The 25,691-nt window shown below is 57.4% G+C and overlaps 1 protein-coding gene across 8 annotated transcripts in view; it reads right to left on the bottom strand.

The window, feature by feature from the left end:
* Positions 1-6,264: 6,264 nt before the first annotated feature.
* DYNC2I1 (dynein 2 intermediate chain 1) overlaps positions 6,265-25,691 on the bottom strand; it is a 61,084-nt gene continuing 41,657 nt past the window's right edge. The window contains exons 12-25 of one of the 8 annotated variants that reach the window (XM_036355445.1): positions 25,482-25,593; positions 24,264-24,352; positions 22,845-22,974; positions 20,330-20,499; positions 19,484-19,646; positions 15,548-15,661; positions 15,400-15,461; positions 14,939-14,990; positions 13,834-13,894; positions 11,842-11,941; positions 11,528-11,659; positions 9,281-9,504; positions 7,148-7,286; positions 6,265-6,694 (exon numbers count right to left, since the gene is read on the bottom strand). In XM_036355445.1, coding sequence (XP_036211338.1) covers positions 6,425-6,694; positions 7,148-7,286; positions 9,281-9,504; positions 11,528-11,659; positions 11,842-11,941; positions 13,834-13,894; positions 14,939-14,990; positions 15,400-15,461; positions 15,548-15,661; positions 19,484-19,646; positions 20,330-20,499; positions 22,845-22,974; positions 24,264-24,352; positions 25,482-25,593 — 1,818 coding nt within the window. In that variant the 3' untranslated portion in view covers positions 6,265-6,424. The other 7 variants (XM_036355448.1, XM_036355449.1, XM_036355450.1 and 4 more) reach the window with 7 other exon arrangements.

Genomic DNA, 25,691 nt, shown 5'->3' on the forward strand with positions numbered 1-25,691 from the left:
AGCAGCGCTGCGCACGCACCCAGACCTGGAGGCTTCCCAGAGACGGTCAGAGGGGAGGCCCCTCCGGCCTGGCCAGCCGCCCACCACCTACCTGCTTGCTCGGAGGTGCCGAGTCACCGAGCCTTTTCTTTCCGCATTGTTGTGTTAGAATACAGAAATGTTTTTAAAAGTTTTAAAATGTCTAAAAAGTGTTTAAAAAGGTCTTAAAATGTTTGAGTTAACTTTCTTGAAAGTTAAAGTGTGATATTAAGGACACATTCCCCGCTGCCCTGAAGCGTGTGTACCCCATAGGTAAGGATTTGAACTCCAGTTACTGACTCAGAGTGACTTGCCAAGATAACCACTTGTGTGAGTGAGGTACTCTCCCCAGATAACCCCATGTAGCCCTCGCCCTGTTTGCGATTAACATGTGCGCATTGACGTAATTCACTGATAGCCACCTGAACTGCTGCGGGTGCGAACAGGCTTTAAAAATGGGTCCTGACCAGCCAACAGTGCTCGCCTGTCGAGACAGCCACAAAAGCACGTCCTTTTGTCAGTCCAGCAAGCGACACCACTCCACATACTCTCTGCCAGACAACAGAAGAACAGCTAGTACCTCCTCACTGAGACGCTACCAAGCTCTTGGGTGAGTAACACCAGCCCCTGCCTCCGGCCCGGCCCGGCCCAGCTGCCAGACCCCAGAGGACAGCACCACCGGGATCCCACCAAGCCTGTACCCGCAGCATCAGGAACTGTTGTGAGTGATAAAGTGCTGTGTGATTTGCAACTGCATGTGTTTCAAGTGGTGTAATTCCTCCGGCAGTTAGTTGAATCATTTTGCGTATGCTTAAAACTGAAATTTAAGCTTCTGGTCTTTTGGGTCCTAGGCCTGCCCTTGGTCCTGCTTGCGTAGCGTAGCCTCTTTCCTAGCAAATACTTGGATGTCCCAACACCTGCAACGGTTAAAGTTTATCTCAAGAGGCGCCTCAGATAAACACCCCAGATCCTTTCCCGGGATCTCCTTGGGACACACATCTACACTGTGGGACTGTCCGCCCAGCGGCAGCGGCAGCTTACTGCTCCCTGAGGCACCTGGGATTGCTCTTCCCACCTTGAGCAGAAAGTGGCGTTTCGAGGTTAAATTTTTCATTAGAACTTTAGAAAAATGAGGGGAGACGAGTACCTTGTTTTGGTCAAGCAGCCACAGAAGGCTCTGTCTCAGCGTGAAGAGGCCCCACAAGGAGCATCACCAAAGCCACGGTGGGCCGGGGGGCAAACCCGGGAAAGGCAGGCAGCCTCCGGCCAGATGGCTCTCGGGGTGGTTCCTGAGTCAGGGAGGGGCCGGGTGAGGGGAGAGCAGGAGGGCAAGGAGTGCCCCCAAACCTGAGGTTCTGCTTGAACTTGGTGCCCAGTTCTCACCCTCTGGCTCCTGCCAGTCATGGAGAGATGGAGTCAGGCTCACAGACCCCAGAGGCGAGGTCTCCTCCAGCACACGCAGACCCCGCCGGACGCTCCCCCCCCCCCCCCTCCCCGCATCCTGGCTGTCATCTGCGAGTCAAGCCTCACCACCACTCCATGGCCGTCGCTCGGCCGCAGGGGTAGTTCTGGAGAAAGCCCAGCACAGCTTGTGGGTACACAGCCAGATGCCGCTGACCTGGCCCGGGAGCAGCGCACCTTGGAGGGAAAGCCGAGCGCACAGTGGCCCCCAGACGCTGCCAGAGCCTTCCAATGGCATGCTCACTGTGAGTCCCTCATTAAACTTAACATGGATTTTTAATTAGAGGAGGACATTGAGGCTCCGGCCGCCTGGGCGGGTTTGTGGACATGTTTTCTGAGTAATGAAAATCCAGGCTTCATTTCCAAGGACTTGAATCTGAGTGCCGCCTCATGGACAGGATGGGCCAGGGCTGTCCCGAGAGGAGCCAGCTTCGGGGACCGGGAACTTCCTGTGTCCAGCAAGAGCCGAGTTCTGCCCTGGCCTCAGGCCCATCTGGAGGGGGGTGGCCCTGCGGTTTCTGGGCTGACTGCTCGGGCCTCTGCTGCCACATTCGCATGGTGATGAACCGGAATGAAAACGCCCGAGGAGGGTGAGTGGGAGGCCGCGCGGGAGGTGTGGGCGGAAATGCTGTCCTGCCAGCAGTGAGCCGGGCCTTCCTGGGGGGACAGTGTCTCAGCATCTGAAGACCCCCGTAGTAGCCGGGGCCTCTGGGCTGAAGTGGGTGCAGGGCGGGTGTGTGGCCTCGGCTGGCCTCGGGGAAACTGAGGACACTGAGTGATGTCCCTCTGGGGACATCGGCCTCCGAGGATGCCCTCCCTCCCTTCCATCCTCTCGGTCCTGCCTAGAGGGCAGTGGGGATGGTTTGGGAGTGAGGCCGTGCCACCCAGGGTGCATGATGGGGGCGCTCTGTCCACCCATGTCCATGCCAGGTGCACTGTTTGCTTTTGCCACGTCAAATGTTGGGTCCTTAAGGACATGCCCGCTGAGTTTCCTCCCAGCACGGCCAGGCCCTGTGGGCAGCAGGATGTGTTGACAGGGAGACAGACAAAGGGCCTCCGTCCCTGAAGAACTCGTGTCCACGCAGCGTCCGCCTCTTCCCTCTCAGAGGGATGCTCTCCTCCGTCTGGGCCCTGGGATTCCTCCTGGGTTTTCTTTAACATAAACAAAGAAGCTGTCGCTCTTTGCTGTGGGGCTTTGGGGCCAGTCGGCCTGGAGTCCACGAACGGCAGTGTGGAGGGCCAGCGCTCGGCGGCCCCACGCTGACGGGGGCTGTCCACCAGGGGCCCACAGCCTGCCCCCTGTCTCACTGGGAAGACTGACAAGTTAACCCAACCTCTAATCCCAGCGGAGTGTGCGCACAACGCTCTGCAGGGCCTCTGCCACCACCATGAATGGCGGCGCTGCCCGGGTGTCAGCAAATGGGCCCTGGCCTCAGCTCTGCCCCGCTCCCAGATCCTTCCTGGCAGGAAGTCTTGAGCCAGGTGGCCACCCAGAGCACCTAGTGAGGGTCACCCACAGCACCTGCTGTAGCTCACCTGGACAGATGGCTTTCCCTTCAGGTCTGGGCTGGCTGGGGGAGCCAGAGGTGCTTCGGCACACCAGGAAGGCACTGGGTTGTGCAAACACTGAGCCACTCCTTCCCTCAAGGCCCGAAACACCACCCCCCCCCCCCCCCCACACACACTCCTGCTCTGCACCCCAGGCCCACTGCTCAGCACTGACGGGGCCAGGCCTGACCCCTTTGTCAGGCCAAACCTGGCTGCAAGCTCAGGGGTGCCATTCGCAAGTGCTCCCTCTCGGGGCTCATGGAGTTCCCTGCGCCGCCCTTCCCCAGGCCCCTGCTTTCTCTTACAGTTGGGGCGAAGGCTCTGGAAGGAAGCTCTTGGCAAGACACTCACCATGGTTTCCATGTGAATCCGCGTCAGCCTCTGTAGTGACTCCTGGGAACCTCAGTGAGAAGGTCAGATACTTAGACCAATTATCAATGTTCTGTTGTTTGGTCAGAGAGCCACAGGGCTGGCCACGGGGGCTGAGGCGCCCACAGAGGAGGCCCCCCCAGGGCAGGCCCCCCATGAAGAGGTGCCCAGGAGGAGACACCGGGGCCCATGTCCTCAGGGGAACCTGTGGGGCGCGGATACAGCGTTTGGACAGGTTCAAGCCTCGGACTGATGAGAGGACACAGTCCTCTCGTGGCCACATGCAAGTCCCAGCTTGGAGGGCAGAGCCTGCCCAGCACAAATATAGCTATGGTTGTGAGCTTGAACCTACGGTCCGAACATGTGGCCCCATGTGCCTGAGTGACGCGGGCTTGATAGAGTTCAGGTGCATGTAGTTGAGTAGGATTGAAACCCAGGAGAATGTTGTAAACATCTTGACCACGCCCTGACTTTGCCCCGTGGAATCTGCTATAAAATAAAAACACGGCTGTGGGCCGTGGTGCTCTCTCCATCAGAGGGGGCAGCATCCCACCCAGCCTCAGCTCTATTCTCGTCTGCCTTTTCTAATCCTTCGCCGCCCTACTCGGTTCACCCGTGGCCGTGCGGGCGCGGCACAGAGCCGAGCTGTGGAGGAAGGAGGGCGGCAGAGGCGGGTGTGAGGCTGGATCGCTGAGGGCAGCAGCAGGGAACCTACCATCGATCCCCGTCTGTACATGAACTTCCAGTCTTCAAGAGCCCATGAGTCTCAATGGTGGCCCTGGAGGTGGTGAGCTGAGCAGGACGCATGCAGCCCAGGAAGGAACGGGGCCGCTGGAGCCTCGGCTGCAGAGGAGAGCAGGCTCCCCGTGGCCCTGGTCCCTCGGAACCCATGGGAACCTGTCCCTGCGCACTGACAGCAGGAGGAAAACCCTGGTGGATTTGGGGCAGCGTGCTGGCAGGGTCTCCAGCTTTCCTTGCCAGCACTGTCCTGCGTACCAGCTGTCCCTTGCTGGAGTCCCTGGCTGCCAGGACTGCCATCCGGGGGACACCTGCTGCCGTTCACGCTGTCGTCCTGCCACACAGGCCCACCCTGCAGGCTGACCTCGTCCACCCAGGCCCCCTCCGAGCTCCCATGTTTACGCCCGAACAATGCCTGGCCTAGAAACACAGCCAGAGACTTCACTGAAGTTTTGTTACCTTCTGTGATAAAAGGCAAATAAATGTTCTGTCATTTTAGAAGATGAATCCAAGTTGATGAGCCTAGCAACATGGGCAAGCCATGCAGTGGGGAGTCGCCCTGACCCGTGCTGGGCTGGCTTAGTGCCCGGTGGGCTAAAGCATTAGGCACACAAATAAGCTCGGAACTATGTAGGGAAGCCACACAGTTCAGAATGGACTCTCTCAGCTCCGTGTTTTTAGGGACTCCTGAGAGGGACGCTCGCAGAATCGCAGACCAAATTGCCTGGTGACTCGGAGGGAACTCACAGCCACCAAGCAGACAGAGATGTGCCTCCGTGCTGGGCTGCGCCCTCGCCTGGTGTCCTCCTCTGGGTGGCGGGTGGCATTGTTTCCTGTTTCCTCTGCTTTCTGAGGGAAGACGGCCTGTCACCAACCCCCTGGAGGAGAGCAGACCCACTGCGATGTGACCAGGACTCACGCCTGAAGGGCCTGAGGGTGAGGCAGGGCAGGGATAATGGGCTAAATACAGAAACCTCACTCGCGACTTCAAGTCTAGATCCCAGCACACGACTGTGTGACCCAAAATGCACTTGAAATTTTAGCAAAAAGTCACCTCCTCGGCAGGATTTGGGAGCCTTGCAGGCCCCTGGACCCCACATAGCTCCCTCCCTGGGCACATCTCTGGCTGCACCCCTACCTGGCACCTCCCAGAAGGATGACTGCAACCACCTGCACCCCCAAGGGCTCCGACCTTCCCTCAGAACCGAGCACACACTGGAGCCGCCAGAGGTGCCACTCACAGCAAGCCCTGCCGCTGTGGCTGGGGGCGGGGCGGGTGGGCCTGGTGGCATGCAGCAGCTAGCGCCTCTGAGCAATGTCAGGGCCCAGCGCCCAAGCACTTACCTCCCAGGAAAAATGAATCAACAAAAGAAGAGGGTGTGGAGCCACAGTGGACAATACCTGAGACTTCGTGGGCACAAACACAGGAGGTGCAGAGAGAGAGGGACGAATGTAATTCTAATTTAAAGCAGAATCTGAAAGTGAAACACCTACAACTCATGTCCACCTTTAAATAGCCCAGACCAGTCTGTGCGCAGGTTACAGGGAGAAAAGAGCAGGGGTGGCCTGAGGGCTCCAGGCGCCTGCACGCCCCTCTCCTGTCTGGAAGCGACTGTCCGCGAGCGTAGGGATGCGGGGGGAGCCGAGTCCAGCGCTGCCTAACAGACCCACCGAGCATCCCCTGAAGGCCAGGCTCTGCAGCAGTGCTCGGGCTCGAGGACACCCAGGCAGGGAAAGGCCTGCGCCCGGATGAAGTCCCGTCTCATGCATGACTAAGAGAGCAGCTCATGGGAACACATGTTCATGGTGGACTGTTTACAATCTGGTAGTAGCCCAGCCAGTGTGGCTAAGTGGCTAAGTGGCTGAGCATGGACCTATGAACCAGGAGGTCATAATTCAATTCCCAGTCAGGGCACAGGCCTGGGTTGCAGGCTCGATCCCCAGTGTGGGCTGTGCAGGAGGCAGCCGATCAATGATGCGCTCTCATCTTGATGTTTCTCTCTCTCTCTCCCCCTCTCCCTTCCTCTCTGAAATCAATAAAAATAAATAAATAAATAAATAAATAAATAAATAACCTACAGTAGCGAATGGGTAATATTTTAAAGCTGGTCTAAAAATAAGCAGAAATATTCTCAGGAAAGAGTGTACTGGGCATGACTGTATTTCCTTTGAAGTTCAGGACACACTACAAATGTTTCCATTCAAAAATAGTAATTTATTTACTGGGAATATAACTGACATCCTGTAAAATGAATTAATTATGTACAGAATACATGTGTTCTCCTGCACACTACACACGCACATGGGTGACAGGCCCCTCTTGGACTGGCCCTTCACGTCTGGGTCCCCATGTGCTGTCCCCCGACAACGCCAGCTGCTCACCCCCTAAAGCGCTTTCTGCAGAAGCAGCCGCAGTCTCCTCTGCTCGTCCGCCACGGGGGTCGCCCACTTCCGCTTCAAGAACTGGACATCCATGTGGCCAGAGGCTCTGGCCAGCACCAGGGCCAGGAAGCCGCCGCTGGTCCTCTCTGGCTCGCCCACGACCGCCATGGCCACCAGCCTGGAAAAGAGGCTGCATGACTGCGAGGCTCCTGGGGCGTGAACGAGAGTCTAACCACCGCCATGAGTCAGAACGAGCGTCAGAACAGAAGCCAGCACAGGGAAGCCTCTAAAACCCATTTTGAAAACTTACTCCTGAACGAGAGTTGCTGCACGACCGCTGGTCACCGTCACTGTGAAGCATGAAGGACTTGCTCCCCGGACAGGCAAACCCACAACCCTGGGCTGCAGGCAGCCCTGCCCTGAGACCAGACCGGCGGCGAGAAGCCTGAAGCCACCCCAGCAGCCCCATGCGCCCGCGTCCTTCCCATCCCCATCTGTCCAGGCCTCAGAGACAGTCTGGTCCTTCTGCTGGGCCCCAGGTCGAGAGCCACCGCATCACTGAGGGGTGGGGCAGGGAGAATGAAGCCCTCCTGAGCCCACAAAGGAACAAATCTTGAGAATTTCCACCTACTGAGTATGTTAAGACTGCTGCTTGGTTATTGCCACAAGCTGGGAACTCCAGGAACGATGCAGCAGGGGGAGGCCAGGGAGCCGGGAGAGCTCGAGGGCAGCACAGCAGCTCCCCCTGAACTCTGCAGACATGGTGAGACCTGGTGCGGAAACGCCACTCAGCACTACCAGGCCCGCTCACTACTATTTGTTCTTAATCCTCACCCAAGGCTATTTTTCCATTGATTTTTCTCCAGGGAGAGTGGGAGGAAGGGGAAAAGAGTGAAAGGGAAAGAGAGAAACATCGATGTGAGAAAGACATCAACTGGGTGCCTCCCGCATGTGCCCTGGGAGTGAGCCTGAAACCCAAGTACCTGCTCTTAACCAGGAATCGAACCCAAGACCCTCTGGTGCTCAGGCCACCGCTCCAACCACTGAAAACACTGGCCAGGGTTGTCAGAGCCAATTTAATGTGCTTTGAAAAAACATTAAAATAAAATGTGCTTCAGATCTGGGAGCCCAACAGAATCCAGGCAAAGAGAGCAGAAAACAAAGCAGCGTCGGGTTTGATCCTGGCCGCCCAGGCCACAGTGCGCAGCGTTCATGATAACCTGAACTTAACTCTAAAAGGGGCAAATGCTTCCTTCTCTCTAAACTCCTGCCCTTAAAACTCTAGAGCAGCGGTTCTCAACCTGTGGGTCGCGACCCCTTTGGCGGTCGAATGACCCTTTCACAGGGGCCGCCTAAGAGCATCCTGCATATCAGATATTTACATGACGACTCATCACAGTAGCAACATTACGTTATGAAGTAGCAACAAAAATAATGTTATGGTTGGGTCACAACATGAGGAACTGTATTTAAAGGGTCAGAAGGTTGAGAACCACTGCTCTAGAGACAAATAATTGGGCACTTTCTTTGAATATTATCACTTCTCTAACTTAAACACTGCTTGCTGCTAACCTCTGAGGCAGGCGGTGTCTGGGAGAATGTTCTAGATCACGTCTGCCTTTTCTCCACTCCCTCGGTCTGCGCTGCTCCCTGCTGGCAGCCTCGGCCCAGCTGACTGACTGACCACCAGCCATGCAGCGGGGCAGGGGGGGGGGGGGGGCGGTTCAGGTTCGGGTCAGGCACAGTCGGCCCCAAGACCCCACGTCCTGAGTCTCTGCCAGACCTTCCTCCTGCCCACCCAAAGCCCCGCCTCCCTCTGGCACACACCTGGCCGTGCCTCCTCGCTTCTCCCCACCCCCCTGGAACCTCATTTATTTTATTGTGTTTCTCACCCATCTGGCCCCTCAAGGATGTGAGCCCACGGACTGGTCCGCCACATACCCTGGTGCCAGGCGAGCAGCAGGTGCTCAATAAATATTTGTTTTATTAAGTAACTGACAAGCCTTTTGGAATAAATGACATGCATATTATGTGTTTAGAAGTGAATCGCAGTCTGGATTTTGATGATGTATTTTTTAAATAATTAGAATAATGTATATACCTAGTGCTTTTCAGATCTTATCAGTGTGTCCCTCACACCCAGCAAGCAATTCTGTCTCAGTCACTCTCCAGCTGGGTGGTCCCCGCCCGCCCCAGGCACCTAGAGCCGTCGCCGTCAGGCAGTTACTAACGAGAAGTACAAAATCTCGGGGAAATAGTGAGCAGACAAGTGGGTCAGGAAAGAAGCCTTCACAGAGAAGGCTTTAGAAATAGTTCTAGTTTCCATGAATAAAACAAGACCATGATCATCTCCACATCACCGGGTCCACACAGAGGCCACACGCTGGTGCGACGGCGCCCCACTGTGGGCGGAGGAATGCGTCCACGCGACAGGTGTCAGTGACTGACTCCCAGGCATGGGTGCGGGACACTAGATGGAGGGCGGCAGGTGGTACATACGGACCCTGAGGGCATGACCAAGGAGCCCACGCGTTTCTTCTTTTCTTTACTGAAGAGCAATGATGGGGAACTGGCGCCGTGTGAATTCTTTAATCCATGGACTACTCTGGACTAAATTGGAATCAACATACCTTAAAGTGGTTTGTAAATTATCACTTAAATTGATACCATAGAAGCATTCCTTAAACAACAGAACACATGCTAACGTCACTACCGGGCAGCTCTGCGGGGGGGACTGGCGGCCAGCACGGTCCCTCACACCTACCTGTCCGGAGAGATGGGCTGCTTGGCCACGGGACCCAGGTCGCTCTTCAGGAGGTCCCAGATGTAGATGCAGGAAGTGTCGTCCTGGACGAAAAACACCGCTGGCCGGGTCGGGGACCACTGCAGGCCGGTGACGGCGCGGCCCGCGGTGCCGAGGCCCCACTGCAGCACCGGCCGCTCGGACGCCAGCTGGTGGAGCCTGATGCTCCCGTCGCAGCAGCCGGCCTACGGGCAGGAAACCAGGTCACGGCTGCTTCCCTCCAGCCAGCCTCACGGTGGGAAACACTTCCAGAGCGTCAACATTTTTCAGTTCGTGCAGCAAAAGTATCTTTTTATTTTTGAAACATAGAATTCTAACATTAAATCTGTCCTAACAAACGACAAAGATAAGAATTCACCTGGGAGGCTCTGGGACATTTTGTACTCCTGTCCCTTCCCAAAGTGGCCAATACGCAATGAATTCCGTGAATGTACAAGTAGGGGTTTATTTTTAGCAAAGTTGGATCTCAGTGATTCAAACACAGGGCATTAAGATTGGCTCCATGAAAATCAATAAGTCATCTTTAAAAAGATATGCATACATTTGCACCAATAATATAGTGATACATCCCCTTGGGTTGAAATTTCCATAAAATAAAACGTAGCTGGTTTAGTAAAAGACCAACATTTAGCTAAAAAGAGAAGCTTGTGCTCTATATACTAAGTCAGTCCATAAACAAGGCAGAGGTGCGGACGGCATCGCGCGAGGCTCAGGGCACTCGGGGGCCTGAGCACGTGGCCTGCGGTCGGTGTGTCCTGCACAGCGAGCACTTCTCACTGCCCGGATCTTGGTCTCCACGTGCTTTTTCCTAACAGGAGCCGGACTCCCTGGAGAAAGGGCTGACTCCAGGAACTTACCACGCCAAAAAGCAAAAAGGGCTCACAGAATGATGCCAGAGAGCAAAGGACCAGTTCCAAGGACCCCCCAGGGATGCTCTGAACAGAACAGGGGCAGCAAATGGCTGTAAGCCACTGAGGAGAGTAAGGAGCCATGTGCCCACACCTACGTTACACATACATGCCTCCATACATACCAATAAACATGCCTGCCTACATGTACACCTAACATACATATTTACGTACTCCTACCTAGCAGAAAAGACAGATAGCAAACTGGTAAACATGGAATTACCTACAGGATGCAAAGCCACCGTCGGAAATCACCAACATCAGATGGCAGCGAGGATCATGAATGGATGCAGGTAAGAATGTGAGCACACAGATGCGGAAGTGAGGGTGCAGGTGAGGAGGGTGCAGGTGAGGACGGAGGCAGGTGAGGACCTGAGGCTGCAGGATAGGATGGGTGCAGGTGGGGAGGGTGCAGGTGGGGAGGGCGCAGGTGGGGAGGGTGCAGGTGAGGAGGGCGCAGGTGGGGAGGGCGCAGGTGAGGAGGGCGCAGGTGGGGAGGGCGCAGGTGAGGAGGATGCAGGTGGGGAGGGCGCAGGTGAGGAAGGTGCAGGTGGGGAGGGTGCAGGTGAGGAGGGCACAGGAGGGGAGGGCGCAGGTGGGGAGGTGATGAATGGCAGGAGCGTAGCAGAGCATCCACTGGTCTCCCCGCGGAATGGTCATTATCAGAAAGGGAAGACAGCACCTCCTCAGTGTTCCCACCTTACCCAGGAGCCATCAGGTAGGCGAAGATGGAAAACGGAGTCTAACTCGCACACACTCAAACTGAGGAGCGCCGTTCAGGTTGTGAGAGACTGAAGCGACGCAATAGCAGAGGAGACGCGTGACCGGGGAGGTTACTGCAGCCACTCCCACTGGTGGGGGGAGGGGGGGGCACTGCACTGGCTTCCTGCTGATGCGGCTCTGTCACCAGAGCAGCCATCACTCAGCCACTTAGGGTGGGAGTCCCGCCTGCACCTCTGGGAGGACTTCAGGACTAAGTGCACCCGCAGGAGAGGGCCGAGCCGGGAGGCAAGGGTGTGCCTGTGGGGTACCCACAGGCTGGGCAGGCAGGGACCCCCTGCTCCTCCTGGGAGTCCCCTGTAACACTGAAACTAGGTCAGAACGCCAAGTGTCAAGAGGTCTAAGTAGCCATGTGATGACCTGCACAGCTGGGAGGGGCTTTCAGGAAACCTCGCGGTGACACGCGCGGACCGGCCGTCGGGGACTGAGGCGCAGTGAACAGCTGATGCTAAAAGCCGATCCGTCCCTCCAGGGGCTTTGCTGCCCCAATGGAACCGGTGCTGAAACACAGACTGCTCACCAAGAACGCCGGCTCTCCGAAGGGCGAGAAGTCCACCGCGGTCACCTTCACCGGCCTCTCGCCGTGCTGCTGGGGTTTGAAGAATCTGGGAAATACTCTCAGGTCCTGTCTGGAGCCATGGCCGACAAAACCCTGGTGATAAACATACAACAGTGACGAAAGCCAAGGGCAGTACAAGGGTGGGTAAAGCTAGTCTTCTCGAAACAGCTGAAGCAACATTGTAAAAGCAGTGAATTCATCTTTAGTGACGACACTGATCAAGCAACTCTAGGAAAGAAGAAGGGTTCCAGAATGAAGTTTAGAATATTCCTCACCATGTTGGTGCCGACAATAAAGTGATTAGGATCTGAAGGCAAAAATTTAACATTCAGTGTTTGTGCAGCTCCCCAGCGTCCGTCGCCTTTGTGGGAAAGGCTGGAAGAAACAGCAGAGGTGAGCGGACGGGCTGGAACCGCGGGCCATGACGGCGCAGCACGCATCACACGTGTCCTGTGACTGCTTCCCATGTTCTGTGCTCTGGATAGTTTCCTCAGATACGTCTCACATGCCATGCTACTCCACATTCTCCTCCTTTATTCTCACGGGTCAGTCTCGCTTCTAGAACTCTCTTAGATTGTGCCGTCATCTCCGCCTGCGAACCCGCGGGCTGTGCAGCAGGGTCTGTAACCTCTCCTTCAGCTGCACTGGTCAGGCCTGTGATGCTGGCGTCTCAGCTGCGGACTCTGAGCTTGGGGTTTCAAGTCTCCTCCTCCGCTATCTCCTGGGCTGGGGCGGGGCTTTCTGGTTTCTCTCTCATGAAGGGACAAGGACCCCAGTGCTGTGCGGGGTCCAGCCCCACCTTCCAGCCTCGGGCAAGCCCGCAGCACGCAGCCCGGCATGGGTGGAGCCACAGCAGCAGCGGGGCCCAGGGGCCCAGCCTCATCCTACACACACACACACACACACACACACACACACACACACACACAGACGGGCTGCCCCTGGCTCCAACCTCCACCCTGGACCTGGCACCGACAGGCGTTCCTCTCATTTAAAGACTTGTGTGCATAGTTGTAACAGCAGAAACCGCTCTGCCTGCGCCAGAAGCAGGAATCTGGCCACGGTCTCTCTCACCCACACTCAGGACTGCAACTGTCAAACGCAGACCCTCCTATCACTCGCAGAACAGAGCTGAGCCCGCCCCTGCCCCCCGCCCGCCAGGCTGCCCAGATCCTGCCTCAGATCCACTCCTCATCTGTGTGGGACCTGGACCCCGAGCCAGGCACTGGAGAGGGCAGGGCCTCCCTCTCACCATTCCTACGACCTTAGCTGAAAGGCACCCTCATCCCCATGACGGCTGCCCGGCCCTGACCCTGACCTTCCACACCAATCCCTGCAACAGCCCAGGCGTCTCCGCTCCAGTCCCCGCCTCTGTTCCACACTTTCCCTCTAAGCCCCAAACAGCTCCCGATCGCCATCAGGAATGGAGGACCGTGGAAACCCTCATGCAGCAAACACTGACTCATCCTTCTCTGGACGGCAAGCCTCCAGGTCCTGCCCTCACTGTGTCATGGCCTCATGCCCTGGCTCCACGTCCTGCTCCTGCTGATCAGACACTCCTGGTCCACCTCCCACCTCAGGGTCACCTCTCCAAGAAGTCACCAGTCACCCCACCATCACTCTGAGCTCCCACAAGCATGTGCATGTCCCACAGAGCGAGTCACGCATGTGCCATACCCATGGTGGACGAGAAGACATGCCGCCACCCAGGGTCACTCCCTCCTCAGACTCCCGAGTTCAGTGACGGATGGGAGAGAGGGCACAGGACCTGGCAAGGTCACTCGGGAGCTCCCAGGCCAGGGCCGTCTGCATCTGCGAGACAGTCACCTGCCCCTCGCGGCCAGGTCTGTGCCTCTCCCCTTTGTAGGCACGGGTCCCGGGGGACCACCATGAACACCCCTCTCACTGAGCGCTATTCCCCTGACACCGGGAGCCCACCTCCGTAACCACGGGGACTACGTGCCTGCGTGCTTACAAGAGCCCTGGGTCCCACCAGCCCAGGGGCCACCCTGGGCACGAAGGACTGGGGTCTGTGACCACCGGTCCTGTTTGACTTCATGGTTGTATTAACACTGAGTGAAAAATAGTCACATCGCACCGATCTGTACGATGGACCATATTTTGATCAAAGAAAAGCAGGTGGCTCTCCATTTGCGATGTGCCTTTACACTGACTCATGAATGACCAGGCATTCGGCCATCATCTCTGTCGCCTCCCCATGTGGGACATGGGCCTGTGCTGAGGGGCTGCCTCCCGGGGGCACTTACCTGTCGCTCAGCCGAGTCACAGAGCTGTGCACCAGCTTTATCCTCCCTCCGGGGATGAGCCCTAAAAGCAGGGAGACGGGGATAGATGTGCCTCTGAGGACAAGCGGCCAGTCCCTGGAATCCCGCTTCACCGCTCCACACCTGCATCAGGGGCAGACCGGGAGGCAGGAGGCACCCGGGGGCAGGTGCGGTTCCTGAACGCCCTCGGCACTCAGCCAACAATAAGGGTCTGCAGTCAGAGCCTGGGGAAGGGCTGTGAGTCACGGCCAGGAAGCCCTTGCCTCTCAGACCTGATCCGGCAGCACACTGAGCGGAAGACACATGAATGAAAACCAGCCTCAGCATCCCCCGCGCCCTCGCAGCAGCACAGGCCGGGCACCCCCCTCCGTGCCCCTGCCTCCTCCCAACGACTCGCACACCACCCTTCCTTCAGCGTCATCATGGCCACAACCTGCCCCTCAGCCAAGCGGTGGCTTTGCTTCCTGTCTATTCCCAATACCATCTTCCCGTTTGTCATTACTGCATCTTGAAACCCAAATTCTGGGCAAGGCACTGTCCTCAGTGTGCCCATAAGTAAGCTCAACCCGCAGACGAAGCCAGGAGACTGCCAATGCTGCCGTCACAGGTGGGAAGCCAGCCAGGCCTGAACGCGCCCTTCTGACCTGAGCCCCGGGGCTCTCAGCCCACACTCCCCATCCACTCACCTGCTTCCTGGCACCTGGGACGGGACCAGGTTGCTCAGAGAACGCTCATCAGTGCAGGACTGGCTCCCACCACAGTGGGTGCTCTCTGACCGGCCCCCAATCTAATGCACGAGCTAGAGCCTGGACCAGACACTGGTCCCTGATGTACAACATAGGGATTCAAGGGACACAGGCATCAGGGCACGAACGCGCTCGGCCTTGCCGCCAGCACTCGGCCCGCACGCCCTTCCTCACTGCGGCTGAGTTGCTCACACAGTGGCCGATGAGGTTGCAAGACACGTGACCTTCATGTTCATCTTTCAGGTAGCCAACCACTTATTTTCCAAGTAGTTAATGCTATCTTTAGTCTCTCATTTTCAGCAAACACTGACAGAAATTCACTTTTTTCATTTAATAGTTACCTAAATCACTTATCGAACCTGCAAGATCTGCCTTTGGTAATTCAACAACCACCTAAAAACAGAATATTGAGATGACCATTAACACATTTTCTAATGAGGAAGCCATCTAAGCACAGCACAGGTCTCACAGACACCAGCTGAGCGGGTGCTGGAAGCGTAACTGCGCCAGGCAGAGGGCCTCGCTTCAGAATCATCCCTGCGACGCTGCCGGCCCTCCCGCCCGCGCCCCTCCCTGACATCAGGCCAGTGCCTCGCCTCGGAGCATCACACGTCCTTTACCCTCATCCCTGACAGCCCATCCCTGGTCCACATGCGTCCGCCCCCACAGGACCCACAGCTCCTGGGACACTGCCCTGCCCTGCCTCCCCGTCACGTGGCCCTGGCAGCCTTCTCCCCAACAGCCACACACTGCTCCCAGAACCTGGGAGTGCAGGGGCGCAGTGCCCGCGTGCCCCACTCACCCACACGTTGAGAACCCCACTCTCGTCCAAGGAAGCGATGTGGAACGACAAACCCGACATTTCTAACAGAGAGAGAGAAATGGCTCAGCGAGGAGCGCACAGGCCACAGCCTGAGTTCGGGGTTCGAGGGCGGTGCAGGGTCGCGTACCTTCCTGAGCAGAAAAGGGCGAGAGGACAAAGCTCTGTTTCCTGTGGCCAGATGCCGCGACAGGCTCGATGGCTTGCAGGGGACTGCGGTGGTTCACAGGGGTGAGGACGCCATCTGGGGAGGCACAGCGCCAGGGAGCGATACGTTAGAGACACACTGCCGTCGGGGAGGGGCAAACACAGGTGCTTCTGAGACACATGCTCCCCACGGGACCACGCTGAGGCTCCCCGGGGCCACTGCCTTCCGCATGACCACGGAGCAGACCACAGCCCCCAGCCACCTGTGAGAGGAACAGCACATCCCACCTGCGGGTGGAGGGCCCTGGGACTCCCTCCCAGGGGGTGTGGGTCTCAAGGACGGACGGAGACCAGAGAGACAGCTCAGCTCCCAGGGCAGCCACCTGACGGGCAGGGCAGCCTGGAGCTGCTGCTTTGGGAGGGAGGGGCCACAGAGGCGGCCATGGAGGGGAGTCCGGGCAGACTCAGCCCAACCCTGTCAGACCCCCAACACCTGCGCTGACTACAGCCCCGGCCTACACACTGTCCAGGAGAAACAACCAAAGTCCACAAGGGCTCCTGTAAAAACAGTCAAAGCATTTAAGCCGATGAAAATTCTCCCCTGACAACAGACAGGAAACAGAAAACGCAAACTCTACCCTGCATCTCACCTCCTCAAAAAGCACGTATGTAAAACAAACACACACACAGAAACGCCTGGAATCAGAAACTCAGAACAGAAATTTTAACAAAACGAGCAAGAAATAAAGAGAGAGCGGGGGCTGAGCTCAGCAAAGATGACGCATAAACGACAGGTCTGTAGCCGATGGGCAGGACGCAGGCGGTGCCGAGATGTGGCTCGGACTTCTCCTGAGGTCCATGGACCCCTCACTCCCCGGAGCCCACTGAAGCCTCGTAGGTTTGGGGACAGGACATGGTGGTGAACTCAGAGGTTAACCAGTAACATGGCAGCACATGTGAAAGGTGTCTATTCCAACAGCATCACACTGACGAGGATCCTATTTTCCGCCAAGGGCTGTTTGGATATTAATAACATCATCTGTGGGCCACACCAGATCATCCACTTAAACATCAGCTGCTGTATTGGGTCAAACATTTAATGCCTTGGCCGGGCCAGCCCAAATGACTTCGCGGGCCTTACACGGCACATGGGCTGGAGGTTCCCCACCCATGCTATAGACTCACACATTCTCCCTCAAAGGGGCAAAATTGGTTGTTAGGAGACAAAAAAAAAAATACTTGCTCTTTTTATGTATAAAACACAGACACACATACAGTAAGATATGCCATGCACGTGTGGTGCTGACTCTCCTAGAGGGCTGAGCAGGAAAAGGAGTGTGAGAGAGTGAGAAGACAAGCCCTAGCGGGGAGGAAATACTTGTGCAGACACATCTGATGAAGGGCTGGTGTCCAAAATGCACAAAGAACCCTTACAACTCAGCCATGAGAAAGCAATGAATCCATTTAAAACGTGTAGAAGACCTGAACAGACACATCTCAGACAGAAAGCAAGCAAGCACCTGAGGCGCTCCACACCCCGTGTCATCCGAGAGCCACCGTGAGAACAGCGGGAGGCTGCCACACGCCTGTCCGTGGGCAAAAACACTGACGGCCACGTGCCGCCCGGTGCAGACACCCAGAGTGCCTGCGAGGAGGCCATGTGGTGTGAGCATGCGGAGCCCACAGAGCCGACAAAGCGCCTGGTGTTTCCTGGAGGGAACGGCCGCTCAGCAGCGGGAGCTGAACTGGGAGCTCACAAGAGCACAGGGGAGCCACAGAGACGCGACACGAGGAAAGAAGCCAGACGCGAGGGCGTATGCTCCACAGGGCCCTCGCACCTTCCATCTGGAGAAGCGGGACAGAGACAGAACGGACCAGTGATGGTGGGGAAGGGGGAAGGGCGTCAGGGTGGGGACAAGTGAGAGTGAGGACAATCGGGTGAGGTCCTGTGAGTGGGAGAGCCCTCATCTCTGAGCAGCAGCGGTGGAGGGTGAGACGGCATTGAACACGATGCCTGGGAAGCACTGGAAAGAGCCCACACACAAGACTCTGCCAAGTAGTGGGGTGCTGCTGAGTGACTGGTTGGTTTTGATTGCAGTTGTGCTTGTTTGCCTATGGTTATGGTTGGTTGTTTGTGGTTGGCTAGTTGTGGTTGTGTGGTTGTGTGGCTATGGTTAGTTGTGGCTGGGTTGTTTGGTTATAGTTGATTGTGGCTGTAGCTGGTTAGCTGTGGTTGCTTGGTTGTGGCTGTATTGGTTGGTTGTGGTTGCGTGGTTGTGGCTGTGTTGGTTGGTTGTGCTTGTTTGATTGTGGCTGTGTTGGTTGGCTGTGGGTGTGGTTGCGCGGTTGTGGCTGTGTTGGTTGTGTTTGTTTGTGGCTGTGTTGGTTGGTTGTGGTTGTGGCTGTGTTGGTTGGTTGTGGCTGTGGTTGTTTGGTCGTGGCTGTGTTGGTTGGTTGTGGTTGTGGCTGTGTTGGTTGTGGTTGTGTTGGTTGGGTGTGGTTGTTTGGGTGTGGCTGTGTTGGTTGATGGCGGTTGTTTGTTTGTGGCTATGTTGGTTGGTTGTGGTTATGTTAGTGTGGCTGTGTTGGTTGGTTGTGGTTGTGTGGTTGTGGCTGTGGTTGCTTGGCTGTGGTTGTTTGTGGCTGTGTTGGTTGGTTGTGGTTGTGTGGTTGTGGCTGTGGTTGTGGCTGTGGTTGCTTGGCTGTGGTTGTTTGTTTGTGGCTGTATTGGTTGGTTGTGGTTGTGTGGTTGTATTGGTTGTTTGTAGCTATGTTGGTTGGTTATGGTTGTGTGGTTGTACTGGTTGGTTGTAGCTGTGTTGGTTGATGGTGGATGGTTGTGGCTGTGTGGTTGTGACTGTGTTGGTTGGGTGTGGTTGTTTGCGTGTGGCTGTGTTGGTTGGTTGTGGTTGTGGCTGTGTTGTTTGGTGGTGCTTGTGGTTGTGTTGGCTGGCTGTGGTTGTGTTGGTTGGTTGTGGCTGTGTTGGTTGATGGTGGTTGTTTGGGTGTGGCTGTGTTGGTTGGTGGTGCTTGTGGTTGTGTTGGCTGGTTGTGGTTGTGTTGGCTGGTTGTGGTTGTGTTGGTTGTGGTGGTTGTGTAGTTGTATTGGTTGGTTCTGGTTGTGTTGGTTGTGGTGGTTGTGTAGTTGTATTGGTTGGTTGTGGCTGTGTTGGTTGTGGTGGTTGTGTAGTTGTATTGGTTGGTTGTGGCTGTGTTGGTTGTGGTGGTTGTGTAGTTGTATTGGTTGGTTCTGGCTGTGTTGGTTGTGGTGGTTGTGTAGTTGTATTGGTTGGTTCTGGCTGTGTTGGTTGGTTGTGGTTGTGGCTGTGTTAGTTGGTTATAGCTGTGTTGTTTGGTGGTGCTTGTGGTTGTGTTGGTTGGTTGTGGCTGTGTTGGTTGTGGTTGTGTTGGTTGGTTGTGGCTGTGTTGGTTGGTTGTGGTTGTGTGGTTGTGGCTGTGTTGGTTGGTTGGTTGTAGCTGTTTGGTTGTGGCTGTGCTGGCTGGCTGTGGTTGCTTGGTGTGCTCACAGTTATGGTTGCAGCTACAGCTGCCTGACATGAAGTATTCTTGGGGTCCAACCAAGGATGCTGCAGGTCCTGTTGTTCCAGTTCCTCTCGTCCCCCCTGGTGGAGGTAACTAAGCCAGGAGCACACTTACCAACATGCCTTAAGCTAATTTAAAACTAGAAACGTCATCTCACTGAGGATTTGGAATCCACACATTAACAAGAAAGATGTTATAATCTGTTGGCCACAGGCTAACTGTGGCCTGGGGGCATTTTTGTTTTCCTTTTTGTCAAAGGCCTCTTTTGCTCATAGGTCAGACCCCATCCTGTGGGGTAACCAGAACCATAAATGCCAAGATATTTCAGACACTCCTGGACTTGTCTAGACACCTAAGGCCGGCGGGCCTCACTGACCAGTGGAAAACGTGGCTGTCCTGAACGTCCAAAAGCAATCGCTCAGCTTCACATAACGATGCATCCGAGAGTCTTCTCTCAGGTCCCACACGATGACCGAGCCGTGCACGGTTCCAGCAAACAGCAGGAAGGCCTTGAAGGGGCTCAGGCAGCAACAGGTGACCTGGGAGGACAGAGAGCTCTGCTGCCACGGCGCCCGGGGCCTCCCCGAGAAGCTGCAGACATGAAGCAGGTCTGGGTGTGTCTGTGTCGGCTTTCTTACTGTGCGCCAGGCCCCACTCAGCCCCATCAGCAAAGCCAGCTTCTGTCTCTCCATTTACAGCCTGCATCACCAAAAGTTATCGTCAAGCCCCAAAACTGACATCAGTAAAAGTTATTGTTCTCTACTGTTTTGGTGAAATCAATGATTCTGAGGTCAAGGAGCATGTAAACAGGGTGACCTGTGTGGCCACCAGACCACGGCCTGTGAGCCAGGGGCCAGAAAATGCATGAGACTACAGACTCAATCTCAAGCATTAAGAAACCTCTACCATGTCCAGGACCCAGACAGCACAAGCAACAAGTCCACTCTGAACCAAAGCCGTGCCCAGGGGCCGTGTGTCCACTCGGCCTGGAGCCCTAACTGATACCCAGTTCCCACAGTGTGTGCCAACCAGGCTTCACGCTGTGGGTTTCTTCTGAACTTAAAATTTTTAGAGTCAAAACAGACCCGCTCATGTCCTGTCAGAGCTGCACAGACAGAGCTGAGGGAGGCTGGGAGGAAAGGGAAAGGAGCTGACAAGTCCCGCCCTCCTGCTCCCTGCGGCCCGCAGGCGCCCACCTGCCCGCCCTGCTCCCAAGTGATACCTGCGACTCGCACACCAGGACCTTCTGCGGCCCCGAGGGCTGCCAGATGTCCCACACGCAGAGCAGGTGCCTGCGGTCCAGCGGGGGCGCGCAGGCCTGGTCAGGAAGCCCGTGAACGGACACCACTTGCCTCTGTGCCGGAGAGGCGTGCAAGCTGGACACGTTGCGATCTGGGGACAGAATACGACAGTGCGCAGCATGGGAGGGTCTGCCAGAACCAGGTCAGATAACACACAAACATGTCAGTGCATTTCAGCCTCATGAGGCAGCAGACATGGCCTTTCAAAGCTCCACATGCCTGAAATGCGGGTGGTCAACGGCCACTGCTCTACAAGAAAACTGTCAAAGCTGACATGTGGTTTTGCTAAAAAGTGATCCTTCAAACTCGGTACAACGCCGCCCGGAGCCAGGCCGCCTCAGTGGGCCCCGCAGTCCCCGAGGTGTCACCCCGCCAAGCAGCTCCGTCAGGGGCCCTGCCCCACTTTGTTTTCTCCCAAGAGCTTGTCCAGTTCAGCCTACTGCACACGTCACTCATTTAGCAAGTTCACAGTCTGACCCACAAGGACTTCTGTCCCCTGCTGACTCTCACTAGGCCCGCGACACTGGACACACGCTGCACATGGGCCAACGCAGGAACGAGGGGCGCCCGCCGGCACCACGCTGCAGCGCCGGCGAGCATTCCTGGGCGCGGAAGCATCACTCCTTCCGAGGCCTCCTCACAGGTGTGACCAGCGAGCCCCAGACACCTGTCATCCACTCTCCCTTCCTCTGTCACCTCAGAGTTCATTTTACCAAAACGCAAACCCACGAGGAATCCCTCCCTGTCCTCAGGAGGGTCTCCACGCCCTCCAGAGGCCAGTCCTGTGAGGACACGCACGCTCATGTCCCCCACGGGGGACTCTTATGCCAGTGGCACTTGTACCAGCGCCTCCAGGCCTGCCGGTGCGTCACTGGGCAGCTCGGGGAGAAGAGGTGGTATGGTGCGTGCACACGTGTTTTGAATTCCACAGATACAGTGATTTACTATTTCCCGACAGGATAACTCATATCTTTTAAAAATAAAAACACCGCCCCAAAACACAAGCTTTTTAAAGCTAAAATGCCATTTTTGTTTATGTGAAACCCCACGCAGCGACGGACAGAAGCACCCCCCGACTCGCCGCGTCCCTCCTGCGCGGCCGCCTGCGGCCATCGTTCCACCGCGGAGCAGTGACCAGCCTCAGGCACTGACGGACTGCGCAAATGCAGTTTTTAAAACGGATCTAAACCATTACATGTGACCACCCTTCACGTCTGACAAACGTTTTGTGCTTTGAGGCCACGGGCTACCTGTGGGTCTACGGAGCGGAGCCGGCGCAGGCCGCGCGGCCTCTCAGCGCTGCGCTGCTCGGGTCTCAAAGGAACCAGGCGGCGCCCGAGCAGGGGCGGGTCCTGGCGCCTCAGCAAACACGCACACACGCACGCCGCACGCGTCTCAGGAGCGCCCGCCCCCCCCCCCCCCCCGCACGCGTCTCAGGAGCGCCTGTCCGTCCCCCCCCCCCCGCGTCTCAGGAGCGCCTGTCCCCCCCCCCCCCGCGTCTCAGGAGCGCCTGTCCGTCCCCCCCCCCCCCGCGTCTCAGGAGCGCCTGTCCGTCCCCCCCCCCCCGCGTCTCAGGAGCGCCTGTCCTCCCCCCCCCCCCCCCCGCGTCTCAGGAGCGCCTGTCCGTCCCCCCCCCCCCCCGCGTCTCAGGAGCGCCTGCCCCCCCCCCGCACGCGTCTCAGGAGCGCCTGTCCGTCCCCCCCCCCCCCCCCCCGCGTCTCAGGAGCGCCTGTCCCCCCCCCCCGCACGCGTCTCAGGAGCGCCTGTCCGTCCCCCCCCCCCCCGCGTCTCAGGAGCGCCTGTCCGTCCCCCCCCCCCCCCCGCGTCTCAGGAGCGCCTGTCCCGTCCCCCCCCCCCCCGCGTCTCAGGAGCGCCTGCCGTCCCCCCCCCCCCGCACGCGTCTCAGGAGCGCCTGTCCGTCCCCCCCCCCCCGCACGCGTCTCAGGAGCGCCTGTCCGTCCCCCCCCCCCCCCGCGTCTCAGGAGCGCCTGTCCGTCCCCCCCCCCCCGCACGCGTCTCAGGAGCGCCTGTCCGTCCCCCCCCCCCCCCCCCGCGTCTCAGGAGCGCCTGTCCGTCCCCCCCCCCCCCCCCCCCCGCGTCTCAGGAGCGCCTGTCCGTCCCCCCCCCCCCCCCCCGCGTCTCAGGAGCGCCTGTCCGTCCCCCCCCCCCCCCCGCGTCTCAGGAGCGCCTGTCCGTCCCCCCCCCCCCCCGCGTCTCAGGAGCGCCTCCCCCCCGCGTCTCAGGAGCGCCTGTCCCCCCCCCCCCCCGCGTCTCAGGAGCGCCTGTCCCCCCCCTCCCCCCCCCCCCCGCATGCGTGGGGCAGCAGAGCTGCAGGCTGAGCTCCGCCCGGCTGCACCTCACGTCACACAGGCGGCCCGAGACCACGACGTCAGCGTCACGCGTGGTCCCACTTAGGCACCGGCAGGAGGCTCTTACGCTGGAGGAAGGGCAGGCTGGTGTTCAGCTGCCAGGCGCTGTCGCTGAGGGGCAGGGTGCTGTCCTGGGCCCCGGGGTCCCGGCTGGGGGCAGCTGCCACGCGGTCCTCTTCCAGCAAAACTGCAACCACCTTCCAAAGACAGTGAGGGCCCGAATCAACACGCTGCCCGCTCACCTCCCCCGCATCTCACAGGAGCGGCCCCCCGCCAGGCACCAAGGAAGAGACAGGGTGCAAGGACCCTGTCCTGCGGGCACAGCAGGGGAACAACTCCTCAGGAAGCTGGGATCTCAGGGCACACGCCACTGTTTATGGCAGAGACTCTGCTAAAGTACCAGGACGAAGACACGTCCCGCGCAGGCCCCACGGTGCTCTCCCTGCGCTACGGGGACCCAGGAGGCGCAGGGAGCCGGCACCGCTGCCCAGCCGCCTGCCGCGCCGCCCTGCGCTGCCGGCCCTCAGCCTCCCGGACGCACACCGGGGAGCCGCCCTCAGCGTGTGGAAGGACTCACTGGAGGGGGGACAGCGGGCAGGCCAGCCTGAGCCCCGCGCCAGCTGCTTTACGCCAGCGGAGACGCGGGGGGCCAGGAACACAGACTCCCGACCCGAGGGCATTCGGAAGAGCAGGAATGTGGGTCCTTCTCTTTGGAGACTCAGAGGCTCGCGGGCCGTGTGGGCACTGCCCGTTTCACAGCAACAGGGAGGGTCTGTGGGGCTCAGAGGCGGCAGTGGCCGCGGCCTGCAACTGCGGAGGCGCCTCAAGTCCTCCACGTGCTCCCTGTCTCTCATGCCGCTTGACGTTTCCATGGCCAGTTTAAAAGTCATAAGTTTCTTAGTTTCAAATACTCTAGAGCTGTGGTTGGTAAACCGTGGTTCGCGAGCCACATGCGGCTCTTTGGCCCTTTGAGTGTGGCTCTTCCACAAAATGCCACGTGCGGGCGCGCACGTACTGTGCAATTGAAACTTCGTGGCCCATGCGCAGAAGTCGGTATTTTGTGGAAGAGCCGGTATTTTGTGGAAAAGCCACACTCAAGGGGCCAAAGAGCTGCGTGTGGTTCACGAGCCGCAGTTTACCGAGCGGCAGTTTGCCGACCACTGTGCTATCCCAGCGGTTCTCAACCTTCCGGCCCTTTAAATACAGTTCCTCATGTTGTGACCCAACCATAACATTATTTTCGTTGCTACTCCATAACTGTAATGTTGCTACTGTTATGAATCGTCATGTAAATATTTGATATGCAGGATGGTCTTAGGCGACCCCTGAGAAAGAGTCGTTCGACCGCCAAACGGGTAGCGACCCACAGGTTGAGAACCGCAGCTCTAGCGCTATGTCTGCCTTGCCAACTTCATTTGTGTTTTTCAGTCGTTTTTTATGTTAGTTGGTGGTGACCCAGGTGACGGGCCACGTCCCAGGCACCTACCTGGCAGGCCGCCCGGAGGAAGCTGGACAGTCTCAGCGTGTCCACCTTGGGCACAGCCGCTGCATCCGAGGGCTCCCTGCTCTCACTCCCTAAAAAGTCACAGAAAACAGCCAGGTGGGCTCTAAGCAGCCAGGTCAGAGTGCAGAGGCACATGAACATTAGGAAGCGGGAAGCGGAACTCAGGAAGTCCACGGTTACTCTGGATCTTCTCTAAACTGCACCTGATGGAGGAGGCTCGGCGATGAGCACACAGGTGCTGGGTCCCAGCACCGCTCACCTGAAACTCGTCACCTCGTGAACCGCTGTCCCCAGTACATGTAACTGAGAAAACCCACTGCATCTTGTTTCACATAAAGTCTGTGAACGGAACCCTACTTACAGACGTTAAGGAAAGCACAGGTGGACAAAAGTAGATTGACAGCTGTAACACAAATAACCCACTCATAATGAGTACTAATACAAGAAACTCTGTTTTGCGTGCTCACAACTGTAAACTGCCTTTGCCCACCCCTGAGCTCACGGCATCGGTGACGGTGTGAGTGTCACATGTCGGTGCCTGATTTCTTAGGGGGAGGCTTCCTCGGAATCAGCTGCAACAGGAAGGGGACATGGAGCACACAGGTCACGGAGGAAAGCCGCGAGCGTGGAGCCCGCCTTGGGGACCTGACATCTGTATTGACGCCACGTATCTGCAACCACACTCGTGTAGAAAATCTCTATTGTCAGCTGGTTGATTCCCAGAATCAAGAGTTTGCGGTTCGATTCCCGTTTGGGACACAGGACCGGGTTGCGGGCTCAATCCCCGGTAGGGGGCGTGCAGGAGGCAGATGAGTGATAATCGATATTTCTCTATCATCGATGTTTCTATCCCTCTCCCTTCCTCTCTCTCTAAAAATCAATGAAAAAGACATTTTAAAAAAATTAAAAACAAATCTCTATTAAGGAGAACAGGTTACCCCAAGTCAAAAGCAAAGCGCGCTCGAAGCGAAGCCCTCACGAAGCTGCGTGTTTGGAGGGGACTCTGCCCTGCTGACCGGCCCAGCTGGTGCTCAGGCCGCTGGTTTGCCCCACCGAGAGGGCGTGGCACTTCCAGCAGGTGCGAACCACCACCCCCGGGAGAAAGGCAGAAGGAGAAAGAACAAGCGATGCACTGAGCATAGCACCACAGGCAACGTGAAGAACCCGGCTCTCAGCAGGGAGCCCCTGCGAGCTGCTTACCCCCCGACACGGCCGCGCCTTCCCCGGGGTGCTGAGTCCACGCCTCCCTGGTCTCCATCTCCTCTGTCTGGATGTCTCGCTCCACAGTCCCTTCATTGCACTGGACGTACGCCTTCAAAACAAAGGGCTGCGTGAGCACTCAACCTCAAGTAATGCCTCGTTACTGACAAGAAAAACGTTTGTTCTCAATGGCAGTCTTCTTGCTCTTGT

This window comes from Myotis myotis, unplaced genomic scaffold (genome assembly GCF_014108235.1).
Source record: "Myotis myotis isolate mMyoMyo1 unplaced genomic scaffold, mMyoMyo1.p scaffold_m19_p_22, whole genome shotgun sequence".
Taxonomy (NCBI): domain Eukaryota; kingdom Metazoa; phylum Chordata; class Mammalia; order Chiroptera; family Vespertilionidae; genus Myotis; species Myotis myotis.